This window comes from Mytilus edulis, chromosome 3 (genome assembly GCF_963676685.1).
Source record: "Mytilus edulis chromosome 3, xbMytEdul2.2, whole genome shotgun sequence".
In the NCBI taxonomy this organism is placed as follows: Eukaryota; Metazoa; Mollusca; class Bivalvia; order Mytilida; family Mytilidae; genus Mytilus; species Mytilus edulis.
This window is the reverse complement of record NC_092346.1, coordinates 37,841,594-37,868,149: the sequence shown is the minus strand read 5'-3', so window position 1 is coordinate 37,868,149 and position 26,556 is coordinate 37,841,594. Positions and strand designations below refer to the sequence as shown.

The 26,556-nt window shown below is 32.7% G+C and overlaps 2 protein-coding genes across 3 annotated transcripts in view; one reads left to right on the top strand and one right to left on the bottom strand.

Moving 5' to 3' along the window:
- The window catches only part of LOC139516429 (AP-5 complex subunit mu-1-like), a 15,837-nt gene extending 2,186 nt beyond the window's left edge, over window positions 1–13,651 (top strand). The window contains exons 2-14 of the mRNA XM_071306533.1: window positions 419–548; window positions 1,235–1,336; window positions 1,978–2,042; window positions 2,693–2,765; window positions 3,694–3,822; window positions 4,322–4,402; window positions 6,173–6,344; window positions 6,928–7,055; window positions 7,786–7,886; window positions 9,454–9,539; window positions 10,688–10,812; window positions 12,857–12,953; window positions 13,421–13,651. Of these exons, the coding sequence (XP_071162634.1) occupies window positions 419–548; window positions 1,235–1,336; window positions 1,978–2,042; window positions 2,693–2,765; window positions 3,694–3,822; window positions 4,322–4,402; window positions 6,173–6,344; window positions 6,928–7,055; window positions 7,786–7,886; window positions 9,454–9,539; window positions 10,688–10,812; window positions 12,857–12,953; window positions 13,421–13,512 (1,381 nt within the window). The 3' untranslated portion in view covers window positions 13,513–13,651. The remainder of the gene's footprint in view (window positions 1–418; window positions 549–1,234; window positions 1,337–1,977; window positions 2,043–2,692; window positions 2,766–3,693; window positions 3,823–4,321; window positions 4,403–6,172; window positions 6,345–6,927; window positions 7,056–7,785; window positions 7,887–9,453; window positions 9,540–10,687; window positions 10,813–12,856; window positions 12,954–13,420) is intronic.
- Window positions 13,610–26,556, bottom strand: LOC139516433 (uncharacterized). 2 transcript variants are annotated; one of them, XM_071306539.1, is made up of 3 exons: window positions 26,364–26,556; window positions 14,883–15,032; window positions 13,610–14,019 (listed from the first exon to the last, which is right to left on the bottom strand). In XM_071306539.1, the coding sequence occupies exons 1-3, from the start codon at window positions 26,539–26,541 to the stop codon at window positions 13,808–13,810; spliced, it is 540 nt and encodes a 179-aa protein (XP_071162640.1). In that variant the 5' UTR covers window positions 26,542–26,556; the 3' UTR covers window positions 13,610–13,807. The 2 variants fall into 2 exon arrangements, with proteins under 2 accessions (XP_071162640.1, XP_071162639.1); XM_071306538.1 differs by lacking the exon at window positions 26,364–26,556 and adding an exon at window positions 24,579–24,848.

The following is a 26,556-nucleotide window of genomic DNA, read 5'->3' as shown; positions in this document are numbered from 1 at the left end:
GGTAACAGCATACAAATAAAAAAAGATGTAGGTGTACATTAATGAGAGCAACCCACAGAAAAAGAAGTCATTTTACCTACCATTGCCTACTGTCTCAACATTTGAATATATATTTCAGACAGTAAAAGTTTAAGGATAAACTGTTTTATGAATAAGAAATGAAACAAAGAATCCATATAATTTGTTATTTTATGACAGGCATATATATATATTTATATATATAGAGTGATTACTGAAAATCAGGATTTTTTTTTCTCATGATTTTAAGAGCAGTTTTTTTTCATTTGTTAGAAAACTGCTCTTTGACTGACTGAGGTTTTTTTTTTTATATTTAGTGAAACATTACACCTCTTTATTATCATAACAGCCTTTTATATTTTTATGTCATGTAATTGGATTTTGTTATGTTTTGATTTAGGGCTTTCCCGGTAGCAGAGAAGAAAGCAAAACAAACACAAGATGAGAATTATGTTAGCCTTCCTTCAGACCAGGAACTGGTCAATGGTTTACTATTTGAGCTTGGACATTTGGTGGACGGAGTTGAAATGGTAGTACAATTTGTGACTATGGTATACAAAAGAAAATGTGATATGATTGCCAATGAGACAACTCTTTAATCAAGCTATAAACCTGTAATTTGTTATACAGTTTGCATCATAATGGCAGGGTCATTTATTATATATTTTATAAATAGATTATTGGGCAAATTATGACAGTTACATTGTATGACAAATCTATAATTTAAAAAAAATATTTCATATCTGTCTGCTTCAATTCATGGATTATTTTTTTTATCAACATCAGTTTAAATTTCTTTAATCAAACTGTGGTTTGATTAATAGATAACTGTTTATCTTATATCAGTGGTGAAGAATTACATACCATAGACCCATTTTATTTAGGTTTTTATATCTCAATCTTAAGTTTATGTGTCTCACTTATGATACTTGGCCTATGAACACATATTCTTGTCTTTAATTTTCTCATTCTATTTTCTACCTTTTATCTTTTCTCTTGGACATGTTGATGTCAGTTCTTCCTTGTTTTATATTTTTCTTATTGGTATCTTTTAAGTTTTTTGTAATATATGAGGTACTTGTATATGAATATTATTGAATGTAATTATAAACAATTGAAAAAAATATACAAAGATGATGAAATATGCAATTTTCTCCTTGTCTATATAAACTGCATATCTTATTCAGCAATACATAGCATTATTTTTAATTTCTAGTTTAATCCAAGAAGAGACAGCTGTGTCAGGGTAGAAGAAAAGCCAGTAGTAGAAGTGTCTACAAGTACAGGAATAATTTGGCCCTTGGTTGTGGTTGAACAGGTAATTTCCCTTTTAATTTTATATATTTTGATCTTATGAATTATCTCCCTTGTTCATAACTGGAGTTATTTTTTATGGAACAAGTGAGTTATCTTTCTTGTACAAGAATAATAAAGTGATTGGTAAATGATGATGAGACTGTAAATCAACATTTTTTGGATACAGAAAGATCAATATTCCTGTATATGACTGGACTACTATGCATTATTTTGCATTATATAGTGATATTTCCAGAACAATAGAACCAGGATTATTAGACCACTGAATTTAGCTGAACAAGTGAAGTTGTTTATTATCTAAAGACTCAGGTTTTCAAACTACATTTGCACTTAAATTTGTTTACCTCTTATGGCTGGCCATATATCTACTACATAGACCAAGGGAAGCAATCCCTTCACATAAGATTAGGTAATGTTTTCTAAACATATATAAATATTCCTGATCCATTGCTATGATGTAGATAATCATGATTATGATCTCTATTTACAAATTTAGTGGCACACATCAATGAAGTATTGAATGATTGTTCGTGTTTGACCAGCCAGTTATATTTGTCACACACTTCAAGCTTTATTTTTTAGTAATCTTTTTTACACATCAATAAAGATCTAATCTAAGTTGTTCAGTCTTTTATTTTGCAGAAAGGGTTAGTGTATTGCTGTTTACCAGTTGTGGAAGCAAAAGAAAGACCTCCATTATTACAAATGTAAGTTGTATAATTACAATTTTGTGTTTTTTTTTCCTTTTGATCTTTTTTTGTGATAATTTTTTTTACCATTTTTTCGCTATAGACAGAAAACTATTGCTAAAAACTAAGGGAATACATGCCCTTTTCAATGTAAACATCACCAATGTCATAGGCAAAATAGTAATAAACAGATTTTTCAATGGTCTTTCAAACCCTAGGATGTTTCTCAACCATATCTCATTTCATGTAGTTGAGAAACAATCTCCCTCGTTTGAAAAACCATCAATAATCTAGAATTACATATTTCTTTTACAAAATTATATTTATGTAAAGAAGAACAGACACTAGATTTATTGAAGAATGTGTTAGTCTCAAATCTTCACGATTAGCTGAGAACTCTGCTTTATAATGAACAAGAGTCTGAACAATATTTCAATATAGCTTCAAATAAAGCAACAAATAATCACTATTCACAGTAATGAATTTTACTTGACAACATTTAGATATAATCCTGATGATTAAGAGGTGTACGTTAAATACAGTGTATGTATATGTTGAAAAGAGTCTTTGTTGTAAATGCATTCTTTCATATTGTAATACAAAAAGTACATTTTACTGCTGTTCCACAGCATCTTTGATAAAAATTATGATTAACTTTATATTTTCAGATCTGGAGTTACTCTAGGGTTTACCTTACTTTGTGGATTAGCAGACTACCTCAGACAGAACTCAGAAAATGAGGTAACATATAGGATAAGATGAGCATACTTATTTTACACCCTCCCCCCTCAAAAAAAAAAAAATAATAAAAAAAAAAATTGGAATATTCTTTCTTCATCATAACTATGGATTCATTTTAATTTTTTGGATACCATTTTTGTAAATTTAGTGGGTCCAGGGGAACCACAAATTTACATTTCAACGAAATACAAATTTTCTTCATGAATATATGCAGTATTTACAAAACCACGAAATTTAAAATTTACCTCAAACCATAAAAACTGGTACCCAGGAAAAATAAATGAATCCACAATAAATTTATTTAATTTAAATGAAAAAAAAAAGAAGAAAAGAAAATTGAGTAAAGTATTTTTGTTACATGGTGTCATATCTAGAAATTTAAAAAAAAGGATGTTAAGAATTTATTCCAACACAAATAAGGTAGTCCTTGGTTTTTAGAAAAAAGGCTCAAATAATTTAAAGGTTAAAAAAAAACATTGTTAGGGGGGGGCATCTCATTGAGACATACCTCAATTGACAGAATCAGCGTTATCTAAGTAAGGCGATGTAAAAAATATGCACAGTACTTTTCCTACATATGGAAGAGGGGCGAAAGATACCAAAGGGACAGTCAAACTCATAAATCTAAAACAAACTGACAACGCCATGGCTAAAAATGAAAGACAAACAAACAACAGCACACATGACACAACATAGAAAACTAAAGAATAATGTAAAAGTTGTAAAAGTGAAGTTTTGTTTGCTTTGTAATGTATTAAACAATGCCATACATTTACAGCTACTGTTCTAGTAATTTAGGCTGTGTGGCAAGGGGGTACTCTTTGTTCTTATGTTTTTGTGTTTAAAACAAATTTCACATCAATTTGTGTTTAATTTTATGTCATTGAAGAAAAAGATTAAATAAAATCAGCAAAATTCATTTTTACAGATATATCAAATGAAGACAGACTTATACAGCATATTAAACATTGCAGTACCCTTTGGTAAAGTTATGGATGTAAATATAGATGCTGCTTTGCCTAAACTTACCTGTAAAACCAACCTTATGTCACAAAAGGTAAGTCTTCCAAAAAAAATATAGAATGTCAATCCACCATTTTCTACATTAGAAAATGCCTGTACCAAGTCAGGAATATGACAGTTGTTATCCATTCGTTTGATGTGTTTGAACTTTTGATTTTGCCATTTGATTGGGGACTTTCTTTTTGAATTTTCCTTGGAGTTCAGTATTTTTGTGATTTTACTTCAAATAAAGACTTCTGTGAATGAACATTTTATTGTGGTAAAGAACAAACAGGTTGAGCAAGCAGAAAAGGTACTATATGCCCTATATAAGAAAACATGAAATATAAGCATTCCTGTTAATTTACAATTCAAATTATTTGTTTTGTTAATAGTAAGGGTATTACTGTATATTGTGAAATATTGAGTTTCAAGAACAGAAATTTGATAAAGTTCATCTTCAATTTTTAATTTATAATTTAAGCTTAAACATATTGATTGATATACATGATTTATCTAGTGGTAATACATGATATATTTTTTTATGTTTTCAGCAACCAGCATGGAAGCCAGTTTTGCATAAAGGGAAGAATCATGTTTATTTTGCAATAACTGAATACATTAAAGCAGTTCTAGTAAGTAAGAACAATAAAAGTATAATGATAGGGATGAAGCATATTATGCACAGCTTAATATAAATTTATCAGTAGTTAATAACAACCAAAGGAACAAATAATCCGGAAACAAACACCACAAAAATCTAAAAATTAGATATTTGTTTACCTTTTTAGCTCACCTGGCCCGAAGGGCCAAGTGACCTTTTCCCATCACTTTGCGTCCGGCGTCCGGCGTCGTTAACTTTCACAAAAATCTTCTCCTCTGAAACTACTGGGCCAAATTAAACCAAACTTGGCCACAATCATCATTGGGGTATCTAGTTTTAAAAATGTGTGGCGTGACCCGGCCAACCAACCAAGATGGCCGCCATGGCTAAAAATAGAACATAGGGGTAAAATGCAGTTTTTGGGTTATAACTCAAAAACCAAAGCATTTAGAGCAAATCTGACGGGGGATAAAATTGTTTATCAGGTTAAGATCTATATGCCCTGAAATTTTCAGATGAATCGGACAACCCGTTGTTGGGTTGCTGCCCCTGAATTGATAATTTTAAGGAAATTTTGCTGTTTTTGGTTATTATCTTGAATATTATTATAGATAGAGATAAACTGTAAACAGCAATAATGTTCAGCAAAGTAAGATTTACAAATAAGTCAACGTGACCGAAACGGTCAGTTGACCCCTTTAGGAGTTATTGCCCTTTTTAGTCCATTTTTAACCATTTTTCGTAAATCTTAGTTATCTTTTACAAAAATCTTCTCCTCTGAAACTACAGGGACAAATTAATCCAAACTTGGCCACAATCATCATTGGGGTATCTAGTTTAAAAAATGTGTGGCGTGACCAGGCCAACCAACCAAGATGGCCGCCATGGCTACAAATAGAACATAGGGGTAAAATGCAGTTTTTGGCTTATAACTCAAAAACCAAAGCATTTAGAGCAATCTGACATGGGGTAAAATTGTTCATCAGGTCACGATCTATCTGCCCTGGAATTTTCAGATGAATCGGATAATCTGTTGTTAGGTTGCTGCCCCTGAATTGGTAATTTTGAGGAAATTTTGCTGTTTTTTTTGTTATCTTGAATATTATTATAGATAGAGATAAACTGTAAACAGCAATAATGTACAGCAAAGTAAGAACTAAAAATAAGTCACTATGACCAAAATAGTCAATGGACCCCCTAAGGAGTTATTGCCCTTCATTTTTCTTAAAATTTGAAGATTTTCAATAACATTTTCCACAGAAAGTACTGTTATAGATAGAGATAATTGTAAGCAGCAAGAATGTTTAGTAAAGTAAGATCTACAAACACATCACCATCACCAAAACACAATTTTGTCATGAATCCATCTGTGTCCTTTGTTCAATATTCACATAGACCAAGGTGAGCGACACAGGCTCTTTAGAGCCTCTAGTTTAGTTTTACATTAACATATTGAAAACAAATTCCTTTAATGAAACTGTTATTTTTGTGTTTAATCTGGGTCAGTTTATGTGGGATATTTTTCATCAGACAGCAACCAGGCAATACAAAAATGGAAGACATCTAAATATTTAAATATGTCTCAGTCCAACAAGAGACAGGTGTCTATACAATATGTCAAGCTCCAAATAAGTCTTAGGTTGATTAAATAAATAACACAAGTTATACATACATGAAATCGATGAACTCTATACACAACTTCAAAAATAAGATAGAGAAAGAGAAATAACTTCTTGCTCTTAAAAATAGGTTGGTCAACTTGATTGCAATTGTAAATACATTGACTTTTTTTATTATATAGTATGGTAGAGAGAATGTGCCTGATGTTTGGGATTTATATGGAACTGTCAGCTGTAAAGCAGAACTTGAGGGAGTGACTCCTGATATAACTATAAACATTACAAGTGATGGCCTACCTCTAGATAATATATTGATCCACCCTTGTGTTCAGAGTGCAGATACTTCAAATTTAAGTAAGTTGTTTTACTGCAGTGATTACTCTCGCATCCAAAACTGGAATATTATCATTCATCAGTTAATATTTTAGATATCTGCTTACATAAGTAAAAAAAAGTGGCCAATTTAGTGTGTTTACTAAACTACCTGTAATTTGGTATCTATTTCAGACATGCAGAGTAGCTGGTCCCTGGACCATTTCAATCTTTGATATAGATTCTGCCATGTGTTGGTCCCAAACATTGCACCAGTACTTAAGTTATGGGCAGATGAGTGCTTTGTTTTGCCTTATTCTTGATTTCATGGTGATGTTATGAATTTTGTTTAAGGAAGCCAAGAATTCTTTTTATGGATGTAATACCATTTATATGATTGTCCCCTTTTATAAATTATTGCTGATTAGAATATACCTGATAATTTAATACATTTATATTTATTTGTCAAATCTGACATCATAAAATTGAGAATGGTTTTCGTTTTGACAATGTACATTGTATTCAAAATCTTGTGTTATATCCAGTACTCAATCAATCTCAAATCTACTGTTCTTTGGATCTTAGCTGAAACAACTTTCAAATGAATTATGCACTTTTTTCTTAGGTTCTACTGACACACGTCCAAATTCAAGAAGAATCAGATTTACTCCACCATTGGAGATGTTTACTGTCTGTCATTACACTGTTCCTAGGTTACAGCAACTTCCTGTTTCTGGTTGCTATGAAATGAAGGTAAACTAAAACATTTGCAACAATGTATAGTTTCTAGTGGATATGAAATGAAATTAATGATCTACTAAATTCAACTTATATAAATGGGTAAAATAGACAATTGCTAAAAATGCCTTGATAAAAAATTTAAAAAAGTTTCAAGTTATTGGTTTTCATACAGGGTTTCCAAAACGGTCGTATATTCCGGTCATTTGTATAATGTCCGGTAAAAATCCGGCTGGGCAAAGCATGAAACTGTCATATTCTTTTTAGTTTTCAAGGCTTTGCAAGGCTTTTTCGGTCATTTTTACATAATTCACGATCTTTTTGACCCAACCTTTTGCCTAAATCATCAACACATTTCCGGTCATAAATGTGACATGATGATTAATTACTATCAAAATTTCATATGTATATAATATGGATTGGAGGGAATTTGAATTGCATAGAAGCATGTTTGTTCTTTTGTAAGATGCTGTTTTTTCATGGAATTTACTGTGTGGATTCATTATTATTGGTTGGATACAAATTTACATTGTGGTTTTCTTGGGTACAAGTGAACCAAGAATTCAAATGTTCAACAAATTACAAATTTTTCCATAATGTTGTCTGCACACTTTGGCAAAACCACAAAATCACATATCCACAAAAAGGCAAGTTTTCTTCAATCCACGAAAATTGGTACCCACGAAAATAAATGAATCCACATTATTAATGATTGTAAACTCATTATTTTTCTAATATTTTTCAGTTAACAGGTAAAACAGCCACATTGTCTGTAACCTTACAGTTAAATTGTATAATGAAAAATGCCATGGAATATTGTGAACTACAGATACCATTCTATAACAAGTGAGTTGTACTTTTGGGATAGTTCGCTTGGATATAATGTAAATTAAAGGGTTTCCATACATCTGATTCATGTAATTGGATATATTTGTTCTGGTTTATCAGAATTGTTTTTAGTCATTTAATTTTTTTTATGCATTTGTCTACCTTAAGCTGGGGTCACACATTCACGATTTTTACTGCCGTCCTTGACAGGACCATTCCCGATTAAAATTTATGAAAAGTCTGATCAAGATCCTATGAATCGTGGATGGAAATTCAAACTTTAATTAAAATTTGTAAAAAAAAAATTTAATCACGACAACAATCAGATATTGTTCAGGAAGAGTCGATATTCAACCGTTTCCAAGCGAATTTATCCTGATAATCCCGTTCTAAATCCGCTTCTAATCCGATTTGTATCTTTCGCCAGGTTAAATTGGACTGAGTCTGTCACGACTGTGTCACGATTCTACGGAATGTAGTCCGACAGAGATCAGATAGTGACAAGACAGTGAACCTACGCTGACGGAAGTTATACTGTCGGCATACTCGGGATGATCAGGTACTGTCGGAACGTAATCCTATCACGGTCCCCTCTATCGCATTGCAAACGGCTTTGTCTGGTCTCAGTCGTATTGTATTCTGTAATTGTCGGAACTCAGACGTGGGTATCATTGACGAATTTTGTATAAATAACGGGACTGTTGCGGAACGGTTTTGGCAAAAACAGTTGGCAATCGACAAGATCTGGATGCAATCTGGACTCAATCGGCAGAATAACGGCAATGAAAAATTTCTCCAGATAATTCCCGTTCCACAGGACACCGTCCAGAATACACAGAACATTGTTAGGATTTTGATCCGATACAGCAGAATCTGTCACGACATAGGCACGATTGTAATCTGACTAGACAAAATCGGCTGAGTTTCCCCGAATGTTACGGGACGCACCTAACTGTTGGGGTGCTTCGCTGAACTATTCGGACCCTTTCCGACCCGTAGGAATCTGTTAAAAACTTAAACGACTGCGTTCAGACAATGATAGGACATTCCAGATAATTGAGGATAGTAATCCGACTTTTTCACTTTTCGTGTCGTATCGCTGTCTGATCTCAAACGGAAGCAATAATCGGCAATGTGTGAACCCCGCATTACACTATAGCCGTTGAATTTAATATGTACTTACAAAGGCACAGATGTTGGCCATGCAGAAAATTAAGTAAATCTCTTTTGATCAGATGGAATTACAATTTGATTCAAGTCTTTCTTAGTATTCTTAGTTTGTCACTTTGCTGCACACATTTTAGATTTGTGTGTGTGTGCTTTTCATAAGGGGAAGTGGGAACTCAATAGTGCAACAGTGGATGAGTGATTGGTCAAAACTATGTTTTTGCACCATCCTTTTCAGACCATAATTTAACTAGAAGATAATATGTGTTCCCAATGAAAACTAATCATAACTAAATGAAAAAACTTAAAATTTTGGTGAGGTACTTACTTACTTAGATTCTGAATTGGAAATTAATTGTCAGCTATTTTCAGATATGCAATGTGTCTTATAATATACATCGTAATTGCTATTTTACAGGGGACAGATATCTTCATTGGAAAGTAACTGTACACTGGGAAATACAATGTTATCACCAGATAAAAGAATATTAGTGTGGAATATAGGTTTGTTCATTAACAAATTCCTTACAAAATAGTTTTTTGCTCGACTTTGTGTGACCTGTTCAAAGGAGTATGTTCGATAAGGTCCTAAAATGGCCCCCTTTTTTAGCGTAAATTTCAAATTCGGATTTATTTACCAATATCACAATAAATTATAGCTAATACATTGACTAGATAGGATATAAGCCATTTTATTGAAAATTTCACGTTTCTGCGTTTCATTATGACGTCACAAGTTGTACTCATATTGATTTTTCACGAAAAAATCAATGAAAATGGGTAAATTTCCATAGATTATTGGACAGGAAACATAGAGCGCATACGTCGACAACAAAGATCTTTTAAAATAATGTTTGTGAAGACATTTCACATGTCTTATTTGAATATTAAGCTTGTCGACGCCTGCGCTCTATGTTTCCTGGTCCTTTATTTGGTTGAAATCCAGCTGATTTTGTCAAATTTCACAAAAATCCCTTAAGTTGACCTTTTTGGGATGTAAAAATCAACGTATTAGAATTAAACAATTAAACGTTGACAAAAACAGTTCTGTTTAACTTTCTCACATGTCTTTAAGGCAACTTAAAGCATTTATTGTCTTGTAACTATGAACTTTATAATTGGGGCCAAATATGGCCCTTACCGAACTTACTCCTTTAGGTACTAAGTTTGCAATATGCAAGGAGAAAAGTGTATGTTGAAACACATCAAATTGCTAAAATCTAAAATTTAGAAAAACGAAGCCAAAGTGTCATTTTGTTACCTAATCTTAGACATAAATCTGTGATTATTTGAATAACAGGCTGTTTGGTCATCTCTGACAACTATTACAGAAAATAAAATACAAGTGACACTTTTCTTTCATCATTATCAACAACCAATGTTTGTAAATAGCTGGGTTTTTTTTGAATAAAATACTAAGCCCTGTTGCCTCCATTATGTTTCAGTAGTAATGAACTTTTCACTATATGTTCAAATGTAAAGTTTTCTTATGATATGCATCTGTGATAAAGGTAGTTGATATGATGTTGCAGTAGTATAAATTAGATAATGTGGTATAAGGGCCAATGAGGCACTTTCATTTCTTTCATCAAACAATTGTTGTTTAAAAAAACTGGAAATATAATATTCTGTTTGGTTTTTTTTGGATTAAGGGTCCAAATTTACAACAAAGACGACACAGAATATATCAATGGAAGCAACAGTCAATTTTACAGATGGTCAGACTACTAATTCATATGAAGATCCATTTTGTAAAGGGCAAAACTCTTATGCACAGGTAATATTGTTTTTTTTTTGTCTTTTGTCATTATTTTGCTAACATGTAATAGTATTATTGTAATTTGCTCATGTGGATAAGATACATTACTACTCCCATAGTCTTGAATTGAAAAAAAAAAACAAAAAAGTTTCAAATTACATCCTTCCAATATTTAGAAGATGTTGTTGCAACAGATATCATGAATGATGTGATTGTATTTTTACTCACAAAATTAAAATATGCCTCCTACCTGTTAAAATTTGTTTGAAGTTATAAGGAAAAATGCCAGGTTAATCTTAAATTCAAAGATCTCATTTTACTCTATAACATATTGCAAAATTGTAAAGCTGACAATATGATTTGAAACTATATTAACTCCCTTTAGGTGATCATATGTTCTCTATTTTTTGGTTGTGTTGTTTTCTCCGACACATTCACCATTTCCATTCTCAATTTTATCAATTCATCTATCTATGCAATTTACATAATTTTGGTAGAATTGAAGAGTTCGTATACTTTTGCTGTTTCAGTGGATTGATCATAGCTCTTTTACCTCCTTCAGACCTTTAAAATTATTCATCTGTATATTGATAAACTTCATACTTGGATCATTATAAAAAAATATTTTTAAGCTTGTTGTTGAAAGATTTAAAAGAAATACATGCTGATTGTTTTCTATATTTTGCCATTTGTATACAGATAGTTTCATATATTTTTCTGTTAACAGAAAATGTATAACTGTGTGTACTACCAAAAAAAATCTATGAATGATGTGTAAAAAACATGTTCAATCCTGTGGCATTTTTGCGCCTGTCCCAAGTCAGGAGCATCTGGCCTTTATTAGTCTTATATGGTTTTTTATATGACCGCAAAAACATTTTGGGATCGTATAATGGTATGACGTCGTCTGCATCGTCCGAAGACACATTTGGTGTCAGGACAATAACTTTAGTTTAAGTGAATGGATCTCTATGAAATTTAATAAGAAGGTTCAATACCACAAAAGGAAGGTTGGGATTGATTTTAAGGGATGATGGTCCCAATCATTTTGGAATTAGAGGTCCAAAAGGGGCCCAAACAAGCATTTTTCTACTTTCAAGATATGAACTTGTATATAAGTATTTCAATTGCTCTGAAATTGCACCACAATGTTTAATACCTCAAGTAGAACGTTTGGATTCATTTTGGAGGTGATGGTGCCAACAGTTTAGGTATTAAGGGCCAAAAAGGGGCCAAAAACTAGCATTTGTGTAGTTTCTTGACAATAACTTGTGTGTAAGTGTATGGATTTCTCTTATATTGTACCACAAGGTTCCATATCACAAAAGGAAGGCTGGGATTAAGTTTTGGGGTGATTGCCCTATTTATGTTGGAATTAGGGGCCAATAGGGTCAAAAACAAGCATTTTTCTAGTTTCCAGACAATAACTCGTGTTTAAGAATATGGATCTCTCTGAAATTGTACTACAAGGTTCCATAATACAAAGGAACAGCTGGGTTTGAGTGTGGGGGTCATTTCTCCAAGGGGCGAGTCAAAAAGTTTGGGGGGCTCCAATTTTTTATGGGGTTAAAAAAAAAAATTCAAAATTTTCAAAATTTCATTTTTTTTTTAATTTTTAAGAAGAATCTTTAATTGCACATTATTTTGCAATAGATTTGTAAGATCTTGACATTTATTTTGTGTCAGAAACCTATACTATGTCAAAAATTTGATCACAATCCGAATTCAGACAAAATCAAGCTTGAATATTGTGTCCTAATTTGCCACAACTGTTCAAGGTTCAACCTCTGCTGTCATATCAGGCTGCACTCTGTGAAGCATTTTATTTAATTTGAGTTTATTTCTATGTTTCAGAGTTTAATCTGACATCTATTTTCACCAACTAGTACACATTTTTGTTTAGAGGCAAGGTGGAGCCCACCTCTTGGTGCAGGATTTTCTCGCTGTGTTGAATATCCATTGGTGGCCTATTGCTTGTTTCTGCTCTTTGATCAGGTTGTTGTCTCTTTGACACATTCCCTATTTACATTCTCAATTTCACTTGTTACTTTTTATATTTCAGCTTTTTTTCAAGGTCCCAGAGTTTACCCATTCTGGTTGTTATATAGATCCTAAGACTGTTCAAGTTTCTCCTAATGCAAAATTTAAATTAACAACAGGTAAGACACTTATATTATACTTATATCAAAGATATCGGAATAAAGTTTATTTCTAAAAGAGATAGGAACTACACAAGGAATATTCAAACTCATAAATTGAAGACAAACTCACCAGAAAACACTATGTAAAAAAAAGACAAATAACAGTATTCTTTTAACTTATAAAGAGTTGATTGGAATAGGAGCAACAAGTATTCACAAAACTACTTTTGACCCAACTTTTTTGCCTGTCCCAACTCAGCGACCTATTAGGGTATTTACATTTTATTTTTTAAAGTTTACAAACCATTTGGAAGTACAAAGTCGAAGATAATAACATCTAATTGAATAGGAGACAACTCTTGCATAAGGGAGATAATTTGAGTTGAATTTAATAGGGAAAATAAATATGTATACATGAAAAGAGGCATCTATCTCTACAACTTCCTCAAGCCTCTTGTTTATGTTGGTTTTTAATTATATTGCAGTTCAAGAATACATGACAGCAGAATACAAAATATGGAATATCCATGGTGACATATTGACGAGTAATATTCCAATATCTGTTGGTCAGACTTGAATAGTTTCTATGGCAACAGTAAACAACATTCCTTCTTTTTACATGAACAGTTTGTGAATAATGACCAATGGGTTTGTGCAATAAAACCACATTTATGTTAATTTCTTATGATTTAATATTAAAACATAAAATAACAAAATTATGTCACATCTTCACCCATACATACATATATACATTTTGACATCCATGCATCTTTGGTAATATATTGTTTGTATTATAATTACATATATAGTAGATAGCATTTTCAGTATCCCTACTTTTGAGTATGTGAAGTTCAACAACATACTTATTTATATCATTCATCAGCGTAAATTGTATACATTCTAACTTTCTCAACACGTCTGACTTTTTCTGGCCGTTTTGTTATTGTTGCTACAATTAAAACTAAAAATGCAATAAATGCTCCTGCTGCTCCTACAATGGCTACGTACAGACACCATGAAGTATCCCAGTCCATAGATGTTATTTGTACCCCATATACAACTACACCAGCCAAACAACACACAGCTGAAAAAAATAACAGAATGGAGAATAAATATCATAATACTCTTAGTTCATTTATTTTCATGGGTGGATGTTTTGGTTTTGTCAAAGTCTGTATACAAGCATGTAGAAAGTTTGTATTTAATTGCATTTAAGAGGTAACTGTATTGTATTTGAAGCTTTAAGGACGTCCATCAGTAGTTTTACTGACGCAAATTTAGTTTTCCTTGGCGACTCGTAGCGGAGACAGTTAAACGGGTATGTGCGACAGTTAAACTACCGATGGATGTCCGCAAAGCTTCAAATACAATACAGTTATCTCTATTCTAATGCAAAACAAGTTCATAATTAAATTTCAATCATTATTTCAGTGTAAAATCTTTATTAAAGAAAATTCCGTGAAAAGATGTTATCTTCTTTGGTTCCTACACTAGGTGACGTCATAGGTATGCTTCTGGCGTAAAACATAAATACAGGCGTTTTCTGGCTCCTGTGCCGCTTCAGAATGTAATAAAATTTGATAAAAAGAAGATTTTTAGGTGCAACATGTGAGTTTTTCGACTTATTATTGTAAAAATTACATGTCAATACATTCGGCAATTCAAAATGTCAGCTTCCTTAGTCACAGACAAGGAGATACAGAATTTTACGCTAACTCTCATCCAATCAGAATCATTGATACAAAATAATTGCATTAGAATTTTAATTGCATGGTTTATCTATACTCACAAAATCAATGAAAATTGTTATAGAAATGCAACTTTTGATTTTGCGAAACTCATCACATTGTAATTTTCACAATAATAAGACTTCACAAATATATCCTTTTTAAGCAAAATAAACAGCATTATTTGATGTATTTAATGTTTGATGTATATAGAACTTACCAGATATCAAACTACATAAAGCCATAGTACCCAGCATGCATCTGTAATAAAGTCCCAATGCTATGTACATGTAGATTGGGAGGGTTACCAGTGGGAAAGATAGAAATATCAGTGCCAGGCATTCTAAACCTCGAACAGCTTTCAACCAGTCTGAAAAAAATGTTTAATACTATCAGTATCAGACATTTTGAATATTGAAACACCTTTTGAAAATCTAAAATGATAAGTGGTTGTAAAATTGTACATGTATTATCAATTTATAACGCTACATTCTAATTTCTAACCCTATGATTAAGGAAAAACATGTTGAAACACTTTGGGGTAGAAATAGGATGTATTTAGAACCCTTGAAAGTAATTTTGTTTAGACTTTATCACTACCTTTGAGGTAAAAATAAAACAAAAACAAAAATAAAGCATCAAGCAAAATAAGCCGGGTAAACATTATATCCAATAATATACGAAATTCATTAATGAAATAAATACCTGTTTTCATAATTATATTCAAGTTACTAAATGATGTGTATGTGTATAACCACACCATTTAAAAAAAAATCATAGTTAGTGTATGGTGCATCAATCAAGTATGGGTTATATTTTGAATTGAAATTATCTTTCTTTTTCCATAATTCAATTGTGTATCATATGGCCAACTACAAGTGATATCTCCACAGTTTTGCCTTGATACAATGCTGTATAAAATATGCAATATTAGATTTCTGATTCCCACATCAAATGCAATCTTTACCCTTCAGTTCTCACAAGCACTTTGATTATATGTTTCTGGACAAAGCAATCGACAAAGCTTATATACAATTACATTAATCTATGAAAACAAAGAGTCCTTCAACACTGTGTAAGCTTTGCTCTAGGAATAACAAAATATACTTGGCTATAAACAAATTATTTATGCAAGTCACACAAGCAGAAATACTGCTTTCAATTAAAAAATCTGAAACCTTAAACTATGCTCATCTAAGAATAATTGTATAGCTTTTTATACATGTACCTAAAAACTCGACTGAAAATTAAATGTGGATTGAAAACGTATTTGATCTGTCAGGGCCTAATATATTCTTACAGCAATCTGAATTTAACCTTTGCCTGAAATGACATCTGATACAATTAGATCAATCAAACTTTTTAAAGTCCAGTTTAATTTTTTCATCAATGAATATTAAAATACAATAGTAATACAAAAAATAGTGCATGAATAAAGCCTCACTTTGATACAATGTAGTAATAAAATAGGTTTTTTTTGTTATAGGGGCTATGGTAACTACAACCATAGACATATGTATGTCTCTGCTATCCCTATCAGAAGTTATCACTGAGGAGCAAAACTATTATTGACCTATTCTCGTCCTTATCAAGGATTTGCATAGTTAGACTATACAAATCCTTGTCCTTATCAAAGTCCAGAATATAAAAATCATTGACTGTTTGAATAAAATGGAAGATATTTAAAAAGACAATAGTAATAGAATAGTGTATGAATAAAGCCCCACTTTGATAGTGTTAAAATAGTTTCAGTTGTTATAGGGGCGGTGGGAACTACCACCAGAGATATATAATTCTACTCTCAGAAGGTAATTATAGGAGCAAACATGTTCTTGCCCTTCTCTAGCCCAAAATATAAATATCATTGACTGCTTGGATAAAATGGAAGATATTTAAAAAGATAGGGTATATAGTATAAACCACTTTAAATATTCAAACCAGTTCATATATCAATCATTTCTACATGTACAGACTCCAAGTTGATTTCTTAAAACATAATGTGTAAACGGTTTCCTTTTATTGTATTTTTTTTTTTTTTTTGCTACAAGTTTTTAGTTTTCTTCTCGTATAGAAAATCCAAATCCTCTTATTTATTATTATTTCACGACCTTAACTTGCATCTGTTATCTCCTGTTCATCTATTTTTACTTTAAATTGGGATAATATCACGTTTTCTGCATATTAGAACGTCAAAGCATCAAGCCTCTGTCATATGTGAAGGCAAAACGCCCCAGTGTCCCATCTAACAAGCCCTCTTTTTCAGTGATTTCAAAAGTCATTTTATATTTTTAATAATTTGCATGAAATATTTGATACAGTACATTGAGCAGTATATTATTTATCTATTAGTATCTTAAATTCCTACTTGAGGTTTATTCGGAAGTTAATACCAGTGATGTCTTCTATTTGGTTTGTATTTTATGCCCCTACATTGGGCATTATGCTATTTGGTATGCTCGTCCAGATTCAGGTTTAAGTCCAATCAATTTGAAACTTAGTACACATGTTCCATATGATATGATCTTTCAAAGTTTTAATGCCCCGTTAGAGTAATGACCCCAATTTCATGGTCCACTGAACATAGAAAATAATAATGCGGATATACTATGGACACATTCTCACATTCCAGTCCGAGTAAAAATAAAACCTCTCAGCTCAGCCTCTCCCGTTTTCTGATATGTCGCGTGGGAGAAAACGGGAGCGCTGAGAGGTTTGATTTTAATCAGACTAGACATGTTCTTGTTTTTTTTATAATTTCATCTGATGTTTTATGTGTGCACGATTAAATGTAACAATGCAAACGTAGGTCAAACAATGAGAGACAAAAAAATCCCCGAAGGAATGACAAAACAAAAACTGAGAACACCGGTTATTTCTAAAAAGTATCAACAGACAAACAATAGTATATACAACACACAACAGCGAAAATTAAGACTAAGCAACTGAACCGATCAGTGACGGATCCAGGGGAGATGGGGTTGGAACCCCCCCCCCCTTTTTTTTTTGGCCGATCAATGCATTTGAATGGGAACATATAGTTGGACCCCCCTTTTGTCCTGGGTTAGGAATCCTCTTTTTAAAATGGCTGGATCCGCAACTGCCGATCACTTTCACTTAAAAGCCTCGACGCTTAACGAGTATTGCGAATTACCGTTACAAAGTGATAACTGTAATAATACATGTCAAAATCAAGATCAGTTGTTCTGTTTGCATATCAAACCATAAATAAGCCAAATATCGATAAGCCATGATGCGCGAATTTAGTTAAAACTATTATAATTCTATTTCAGGACCCCCAAAATTCGATTCCTGGATATCCCTAAATCGAATTTGGGATGTTTCGATATATTTTAGGAGATCCTCAATGATTTATTGATATCCTGAATAGGAATTATGGAGGTCCTGAACTAAACTTGTGTGACCTCCTGACTTTTTTACGCGTGTTATGTTGGTACATATATATACAAATTTGCCTCTCCAACAATCTAATTAAATTAAGATATATCTGAACTCGCGTACTCGTCGCTCATATGAGCATAACGAAATCATAGATAGATTGCCTCTTCATTTAATGTACAGAATAAGGAGATCGTTTTGGTGGATGGATTAGTGTTTAACGCCCAGTTACACATATCTCAAGAATATATGAATATGAACCTTGCTTTGCAAATAACTGACGGCACACTCAGATTGGAGTCTTTGGCTCGATACGGCGGTGGACGAACCCATGTACTATCTCTTCACTCGATGCGAGGAGAGACGAGACTATCTGAAATAGTGTCAATACGGTCTTCATGAATATAATGCATTTCAATTAAAGTGCTAAAGCGGTGCAGATTTATTAGTAAAATGTGTTCTCTATCCTTATATATGTGTGGATTAATGCTCAATCTTAACCGATTTTTCTGGTTGCTGCTCTAACATAGAAATAGGTTTTTAAAAATGTGGGAACAACTTGACATCGGATTTTAAAGAAACACTCTATATATACACGGCCGACACTCGGCTAACCGAGAGATTGGTCGGTTAATCTATATTGAGTATGCGGCTATATGGGCGATTGGTCTGTTAATCGGGTTGGTTATACGTCTGTTAAGAGTAAAACGCTTAATTTAATGTTAAACTCTATTAAATATACAGATTTTTGGCATGTTATAAGAACCAAATCAAAAAAAAAAAGTGTCTGACAAAATGATAGCTATCATAGAACATTTTGCACTTGTAAAAACATTTCTTAGTCTGCGCAGTTTTCAGTAAAACTAAAAGGCGTCGCGCAAGTATGTAGTATTTATGCTTATACGCATAGCAATTCTTTTAATACAAGGCGAAAAAAACAAATTTAGATATCATTTAAAGGACCAAAAATGGTACTGTGGTTCTAAAAAATAAATTGACATTGTAAATATTTCATAATTGTAAAATAACGTGAATAATACCACGTTTTATTGAAAAGTATGGGAATAAAGTCTGTTAATGGGTTGGACAATTGAAATTGTGTCAGTTAAGAGTTATTTAGCCACTACAATAATTTTGCTACCTTTATATTTTCCCCTTAAAAAATTGAAGAATGAGATGTTCCTGAGTAAACAAACATGACAATACGGTGCCACAGTATCCTAGAAAGAGCATTTTTATTTTGACTTTCTTTGCATTTTATTGAAGGGTGTGTCACTTCAATATAGCGTGATATGGATTGGCCTCTGGAATATGCATGAATTTTTTATTGACGATTTCAATCAGCCTTAATTTTTGTGTCTGTTCGAAGTAGCACGTTCTCAATTCCGACTGAAAGTGTCTTTCTAATACAACACAGGGTACATTTAACGTGTTCTCGTTGACATATGAACATGATTTTTGTCACTGGGCGTTAAACCCTAATTCGTCAGCATCATCCAATTGGTTCTTTTCTTCTATTACTTAATCATATGTTGTTTACAAATCACTCTAAAAAAGTAAACGGAAAGAAGCGAATGCAGCTACATTTGGTTATTTTAAGTTTCAATTAATTTTATTCAGTTTAGTTCCTTTTTACATAAGTGCAGAGGAGAACTACTTGTCTGCATGTAAACTTCTAGAATTTGTTTTTTAGCAATGTATCACTCTCTACTGTCCTTATATATTATTCTATATTCTGCGTTTCCATCCAGATTCTCGTGTAAACCATGAGGGTCCGGATTGGGGGTATAGTTTATTTCTGTATTCTTTAAATGGTTATGTCATTTTTTCAAGTCTACATTTTATTTATCTTACTCATTATTCTTTCTTTATTTTTCATATTTTGTCATTCCAATATATTTTACTTACTGATGTTTAGTTACATTACGACGTTTATTTCTGATTTCTATACTAGTTACCAATGTAGATGACAAATGTGTGTCATTCATGACAATTAAACAGAATCAACATGATATATGCGATCATTCTTGGAAGAAATTAATATTACTTTAATATTACACTTTTTGAAACCATTTTTATCAATTTTCAATTTCATGTGTTGTTTCCGTATATGTTATGTTTCATTGCTCATGTGTTGTTTTCGTATATTTTAGCCGCTCGTCTTGAGCCTACCCATTTGATCCGATAACACCCCATATAGCAATAAAATTATACTTTTATTGCCATTCATAACTCTTAACAGACCAATTAACAGACCGGGTTTTATACATCCGACCCATTAACAGACCAGGTTTTAAATAAAGATTGGTTTATGTCACCAAAATACAGATTTTCGTGTAGATTTTTCACACAATGATATCAATATGGTTAACAAACATAATGCCTTTCTTTTTTCGATGTTCAAAATATTGAATGCAAGTAAATTTAACCAATGTGTCATTTTGTGTACATTTTATGTGTGTAAAATGTGTATAAATTTATTGATGAGTAATCCGCCTTTTCATTTTATAGATCGTACATTGAAGCTAGAAAAATAATAATTACATCACTGAATTCAGTACATTATATTGTTTTGTTAGACATGAATACTTTTTATGATGAAAATATATTTAGAAAGTTATACAATGAAACATGATGAACTTCAATGATTTTCTCGATAACACCTGATTAACAGACTTTAGGAGTAGATTACCTTAGCCGTATTTGGCACAACTTTTTGGAATGTTGGGTCCTCAATGCTCTTCAACTTTGTATTTGTTTGGCTTTTTAACTATTTTGATCTGAGCGTCACTGATGAGTCTTATGTAGACGAAACGCGCGTCTGGCGTATAAAATTATAATCCTGGTACTTTTGATAACTATTTATACCACTGGGTCGATGCCACTGCTGGTGGACGTTTCGTCCCCGAGGGTATCACCAGCCCAGTAGTCAGCACTTCGGTGTTGACATGAATATCAATTATATGGTCATTTTTATAAATTTTCTGTTTACAAAACTTTGAATTTTTCGAAAAACTAAGGATTTCTTACCCCAGGAGTAGATTACCTTAGCCGTATTTGGCACAACTTTTTGGAATGTTGGGTCCTCAATGCTCTTCAACTTTGTATTTGTTTGGCTTTTTAACTATTTTGATCTGAGCGTCACTGATGAGTCTTATGTAGACGAAACGCGCGTCTGGCGTATAAAATTATAATCCTGGTACTTTTGATAACTATTTATACCACTGGGTCGATGCCACTGCTGGTGGACGTTTCGTCCCCGAGGGTATCACCAGCCCAGTAGTCAGCACTTCGGTGTTGACATGAATATCAATTATATGGTCATTTTTATAAATTTTCTGTTTACAAAACTTTGAATTTTTCGAAAAACTAAGGATTTCTTACCCCAGGAGTAGATTACCTTAGCCGTATTTGGCACAACTTTTTGGAATGTTGGGTCCTCAATGCTCTTCAACTTTGTATTTGTTTGGCTTTTTAACTATTTTGATCTGAGCGTCACTGATGAGTCTTATGTAGACGAAACGCGCGTCTGGCGTATAAAATTATAATCCTGGTACTTTTGATAACTATTTAGCCAACCCGATTATAGTGCCTAACAAGATTTTGTGAGGTAGACGAAATTGACTTTAAAACGATCGTATTGACTTTTGATGTGCAGAAATAGGCAGATCGGACATATTTTGACTTTAGTTACTTACTTCTTAAGTTTGGGATTAATTGTAATCAACATATTCCAATGAGACTGAAAAATGCTTTTTTTTATTATGATAAATAATAATTTAACCTGCCGTAGTCGTGCGTAAAATATATTTCGGTATTTCTCTTACGAAAATGACTTGTTTAATGGAACAAAACGTATTACTTGTAAACTTTCTCTTTACTCTTCACAATAGGCTTTTAAAAAATAACCTTTCAACTGTATATTCCGAAAATTTTGTGAAAATCGAATAAGTGGCAATTCTTACCTTTCATACCTTAACGTTCATTGATAAAACATAATATTGACTCGTCCAGTGTCCAGTTTGAAGGTCATTTTAGTTACCGTACACATTCATGCACGTTCTAATTAATCAATAGTCATGTACAGTGGCGGATCCAGGGGGGGGGGGGGTTCCGGGGGTGCGCACCCCCCCTTTATTTTTGCCGATCAATGCATTTGTATCGGGACATATGTTTTGCACCCCCCCTTTGCTCTGGGTGCCCTGGGTTAGCACCCCCCCTTTCGAAAATTCCTGCATCCGCCCCTGATGTATGAAAAGCATAAACAAGTTTGAAGGTAAACTAATAACAACTTAATCCAATCAAATTGCCTACGATTCAATAACAATGACCAGTCCACATAATAAAAATGTATAGGGGTAAACTGGGTAGGGAGAAAATATCAAATATATTAAGTTCATTATTTTGCAATAACGAGTAAAAATTTGTTAACCAATAGATTTGTTATAATTTCATAAACATGTCGTTATGTATTGGTATAGTTTTTGGATCTTTCATTAGCGTATTTAAGGCTGTAGAAAGTTTGGCCTTCAAAAGTCAACATAATCATTGACTTTATAAAGAAAATTCGCCTTTTTAAAACATTGAATGTTTCACAAATAATACGCGACAACAAAGCAAAATCATTTCTTAAAACACTGCAAAAAAAATTAATTCTGATTGATGCAGTGGTATTGTCATAAATTGCACTGGAGTGAACAGTGGTACATCAAACGTCGAATTCCCTCACACAATGTTATCACACACTATAACAGACCAACCGCCGATATAGCCGCATACTCAATAAAGATTAACCGACCAATCTCTCGGTTAGCCGAGTGTCGGCCGTGATATAGAAGCATAATATTAAAGATGAATGAATTAACACTCGTATAGTTACATTCATGTACTGATTTTATACTTGCGGCATATTTTATTTTAAAATCTTTACCTATTTACATATTTTAAGTCATTGTCCTTCGGAAATTTGCATTTTGTAAAAATGCATCAAGATAATTTATTGGCGAGTTTGGGATTTTATTAAAGTTTTTACTAACTATTAATCATCATTTCTATGCACTGCTAATATATCTCACCCCATAAAGGATTTTAACTTATAAGAAACCTGTTTTCATGTAGACAAGTCTGACCTTTAGAGAACAACATATTGGCGAAATGATAACATATTAAAAACATTACTTCATTGTTCACAATTTGGATAATTTTCCTTTAAAAAGGTGAATTTTAAAAGCAACTGTAGAAAGTGGACTTCTTGGCATAAAACTGATACTTAGGGTTATTTGATGTTCTCTCTGACTGTCGTCAACGATTTTTACACGGTCGAAAAAAACCGGCTGTCGGGATTCGTAAACCTCAGCCAGAATAACCATAGACATTTCTAGAGCTACCTTAGGAAAACTTACTGTATTTGTATATTTTGTGGGAAAAGATGTTCAAATTACCATGACAAAGAAAATTAAAAGCTAGAGGACATTATAATTCATGATACAAATATTGAAACTACTTATTTTCCTTCTTCGGTCGATCTAAGTTATAATATTGGTCATATTATCGTCAGCTGGTATATTATTTGTAAAATAACTTAAATGTGATGTTTTCAAAGACAACAAAATAACAAAGTAGAAACTTCAAGTAATAACAGATTATGAATAAATTGTAATTTACTACTGGTTCACACATAATTGACAGTCCTGGAATGTATAAACATCCCATCAATAGGTTGTTAAAAGGAGATGTGGGTGTTTTGGTTTATTAAACAGAAGTCACATTATAAATTCATAACCACAGGTCTGTATTGATACAGTAACCGGTTTTAGTCTACACCCAAAACATAAATATAAAGGCATCCCGTATATAGTTAAACGGTCTAAACGTTAAAAGTACTTTACATCTTTTTTTTCGGTGAGATTATTAAAGAAATAAAAATAAAACAAAGGCATCCCGTAAAGGGTAAACATTGAAAGGTAAAACTATGCTGTTATATTCGTTTGTCTTTCAATAGAGATTGAAACCTGACTTTATTGAAATATTTAAATACATTATAACTGCGAAACAGTTAACATTAAACTATATCTTTGCACATGTGTGCATCGCGGGCTTGAAAAAAACCCTGCATTTTTAAACAGAATGGAATACGGTACACCCTGGCCTGGTAACAAATGAACATAAGCAATATCGTCCAAGACTGAATGAAAATGAATATTCGAACCCACAACATAAAGTGGATAATTGTGGTGCGGCAAAGATGCGCGAAATAAACAGACCGCCTTAACAATAGGTGAATATGACTATTCCATCTGCAAATAAATCTTCATGCATGCCTCCCCTCTGAACATAAAATGGTCGTCCCCTTAACATGTTGCTACACTAAAATGTTTCAAGATTATAAAGTGTGTAGTGTATATATCCAGAGAGGACAGATTTTTGGTTTACTTATACATATTTGTTGATAAGATATTTTCCCTATCCGCTGTCGACTAATGACGATCATAAGAACGTCCAAGAACTATATAGACCCTACCTTCAGCAAAAAATTCCACATGATCTCGCCTGTAACATTCCCTATGATCCGATTTGAAACAATTCCCATCTCTCCATAAACCGACATACAAACTTCGAGTTTTATCATATCCCCAGTTGGCACATGCAAATGCTATAACTTGACACACGGCGGCTGCTATTAATGCTATGCATCCTATTAATGGTAAACTAGCAGCGCCTATCACACGGCTCCCTGCCATAGCTTATTGGGTTATTTTCAAAGTGATGGATGGATACCTGACAGGTGAGATAAGTCACGTGACATTCTTACAGATTTCATTAAAATTCCTTAACTGTAAAAATTGCTTGACAGAGTACAAAGATTTAATGTTAAGAATATGTTGACTTTCAAAGGGATATCGATATATTTTGACGATTAGTTCCGGGGGTCTCGATGATAAACTGATGACATTGGCGGATCCATCTCAAATCGCAGACTTAATAAGGAATCTTTCGATCATTCGAAATGTAGAGTATATATAATTTTACTGTGTGTTATTTTAATACATTGGTATAATTGCAGGCTAGCAGAACATAAATTATCCTAACATATAGGCTTTAAAAACCAAAATATACGACCCCATTTCATTATTTTGTAATTAGCATAATCTAATGAGATGACCGCGAGTACGTTGGCCTTCGCCTATGCATTGTATATATCATATAGGTTCTTTGTGTGGGTTCAAAATAATGCCTAAATTCGGAAATAATTAGTAAAGTGTCATTATTATTAGCTTGAATATTCTGAATATCTTTACGAATATTGTTTATATTATTAAATTAAAAGTTCACCAAATATCGGTTACTTGTATAAAACTTATATATTTTGGACTATACAAATTGGCATGGGCCTCATTTTCTTGCAAACTGATACCAAAAAAAAATTGTCCATGCAAATTCATTATAATTATTTGCCTGAAGAGGATTTTGTTCTGAAAAGGAGTTTTTTTTTCTGTAAAGTTTAGATATGTTGAGTAGTTGAACTTAACGACACATATTTTCTTTATAGTTTACACTTTAAATTTCAAGTATCAGATGAGATGTATGTGTTCAGTTGTATTTTGAATGATACTTGGTATAATATTTTTGCAACATGTCCAGAAGGAACGGTCAGAAAGGATACCTGATCTACTATGATGGGGACAAAATAATTGTATATTACCCCCCCCCCCCCCCCCCCACACACACACACACAAAAAAATGTGACGCTTTAATATCTGATTAAGATGATCTAATGATTATAAAGAATCATAAAAGATGCCAATTTAAGCCAATATCGATGGCCAGTTGGATATACGTGGTGGCTTAAGCGTATTGGTGCTTTAAATGTATGATAATCAGTTAGATTGATCAGTCTCAATCATATGATACGAATATTTTTATTTTCGGTCAAAATGCCATTTATACATGTAAACGTTCAGCAAAGGAATACAAAAATAGCAAGATGTGGTTTGATTGACAATGGGACAAATTTTCACCTAGAGGTTGATCGGATTAACCAGGATTTTTCAAAGGAAGCATAAATTTCGAAAACTTTATAAAAACTGTCGAGCGGAGCGCGTTAAGAATAAGGTGATGTGTTATGATTGTCAAATGTCTAATGGCAAAAACAATTTTCTTCATATCTTGGTATTTGTATGCTGTCTCAATATCACATCCGCCAGATCTTAAACAGCTAGAAAAACTTTTGACTGAACAAAATACTTTTGACTGAACAAAATACTTTCAACTGATCAAAACAAAAAGCTTATAGCCACCCACAAACCTGAGACGAAATATTCCACTTGCCAATTCCTGTAACACTTTTTATGATCAAAAGCACAACGTCCATATTTCCACAGGCCAACATAGTGAAGTCCATCGAAAGACCAGAAAGGAGCAGCCACTGCTAATATCTGACCAATAGCCGCTATCAGTAAGAAAACACTGGCAACCCATAGCATGCACTTAAGATTGCA

Excerpts from the sequence above, each read along its gene's own strand:
- LOC139516433 (XM_071306538.1), bottom strand. The coding sequence starts at position 24,798 with ATGGCAGGGAGCCGTGTGATAGGCGCTGCTAGTTTACCATTAATAGGA. Across the intron at positions 15,033-24,578 it reads TGTGGAATTTTTTGCTGAAG|ACTGGTTGAAAGCTGTTCGA; the intron begins GTAGGGTCTATA and ends CATTTTTTTCAG. Across the intron at positions 14,020-14,882 it reads TTTATGTAGTTTGATATCTG|CTGTGTGTTGTTTGGCTGGT; the intron begins GTAAGTTCTATA and ends TATTTTTTTCAG.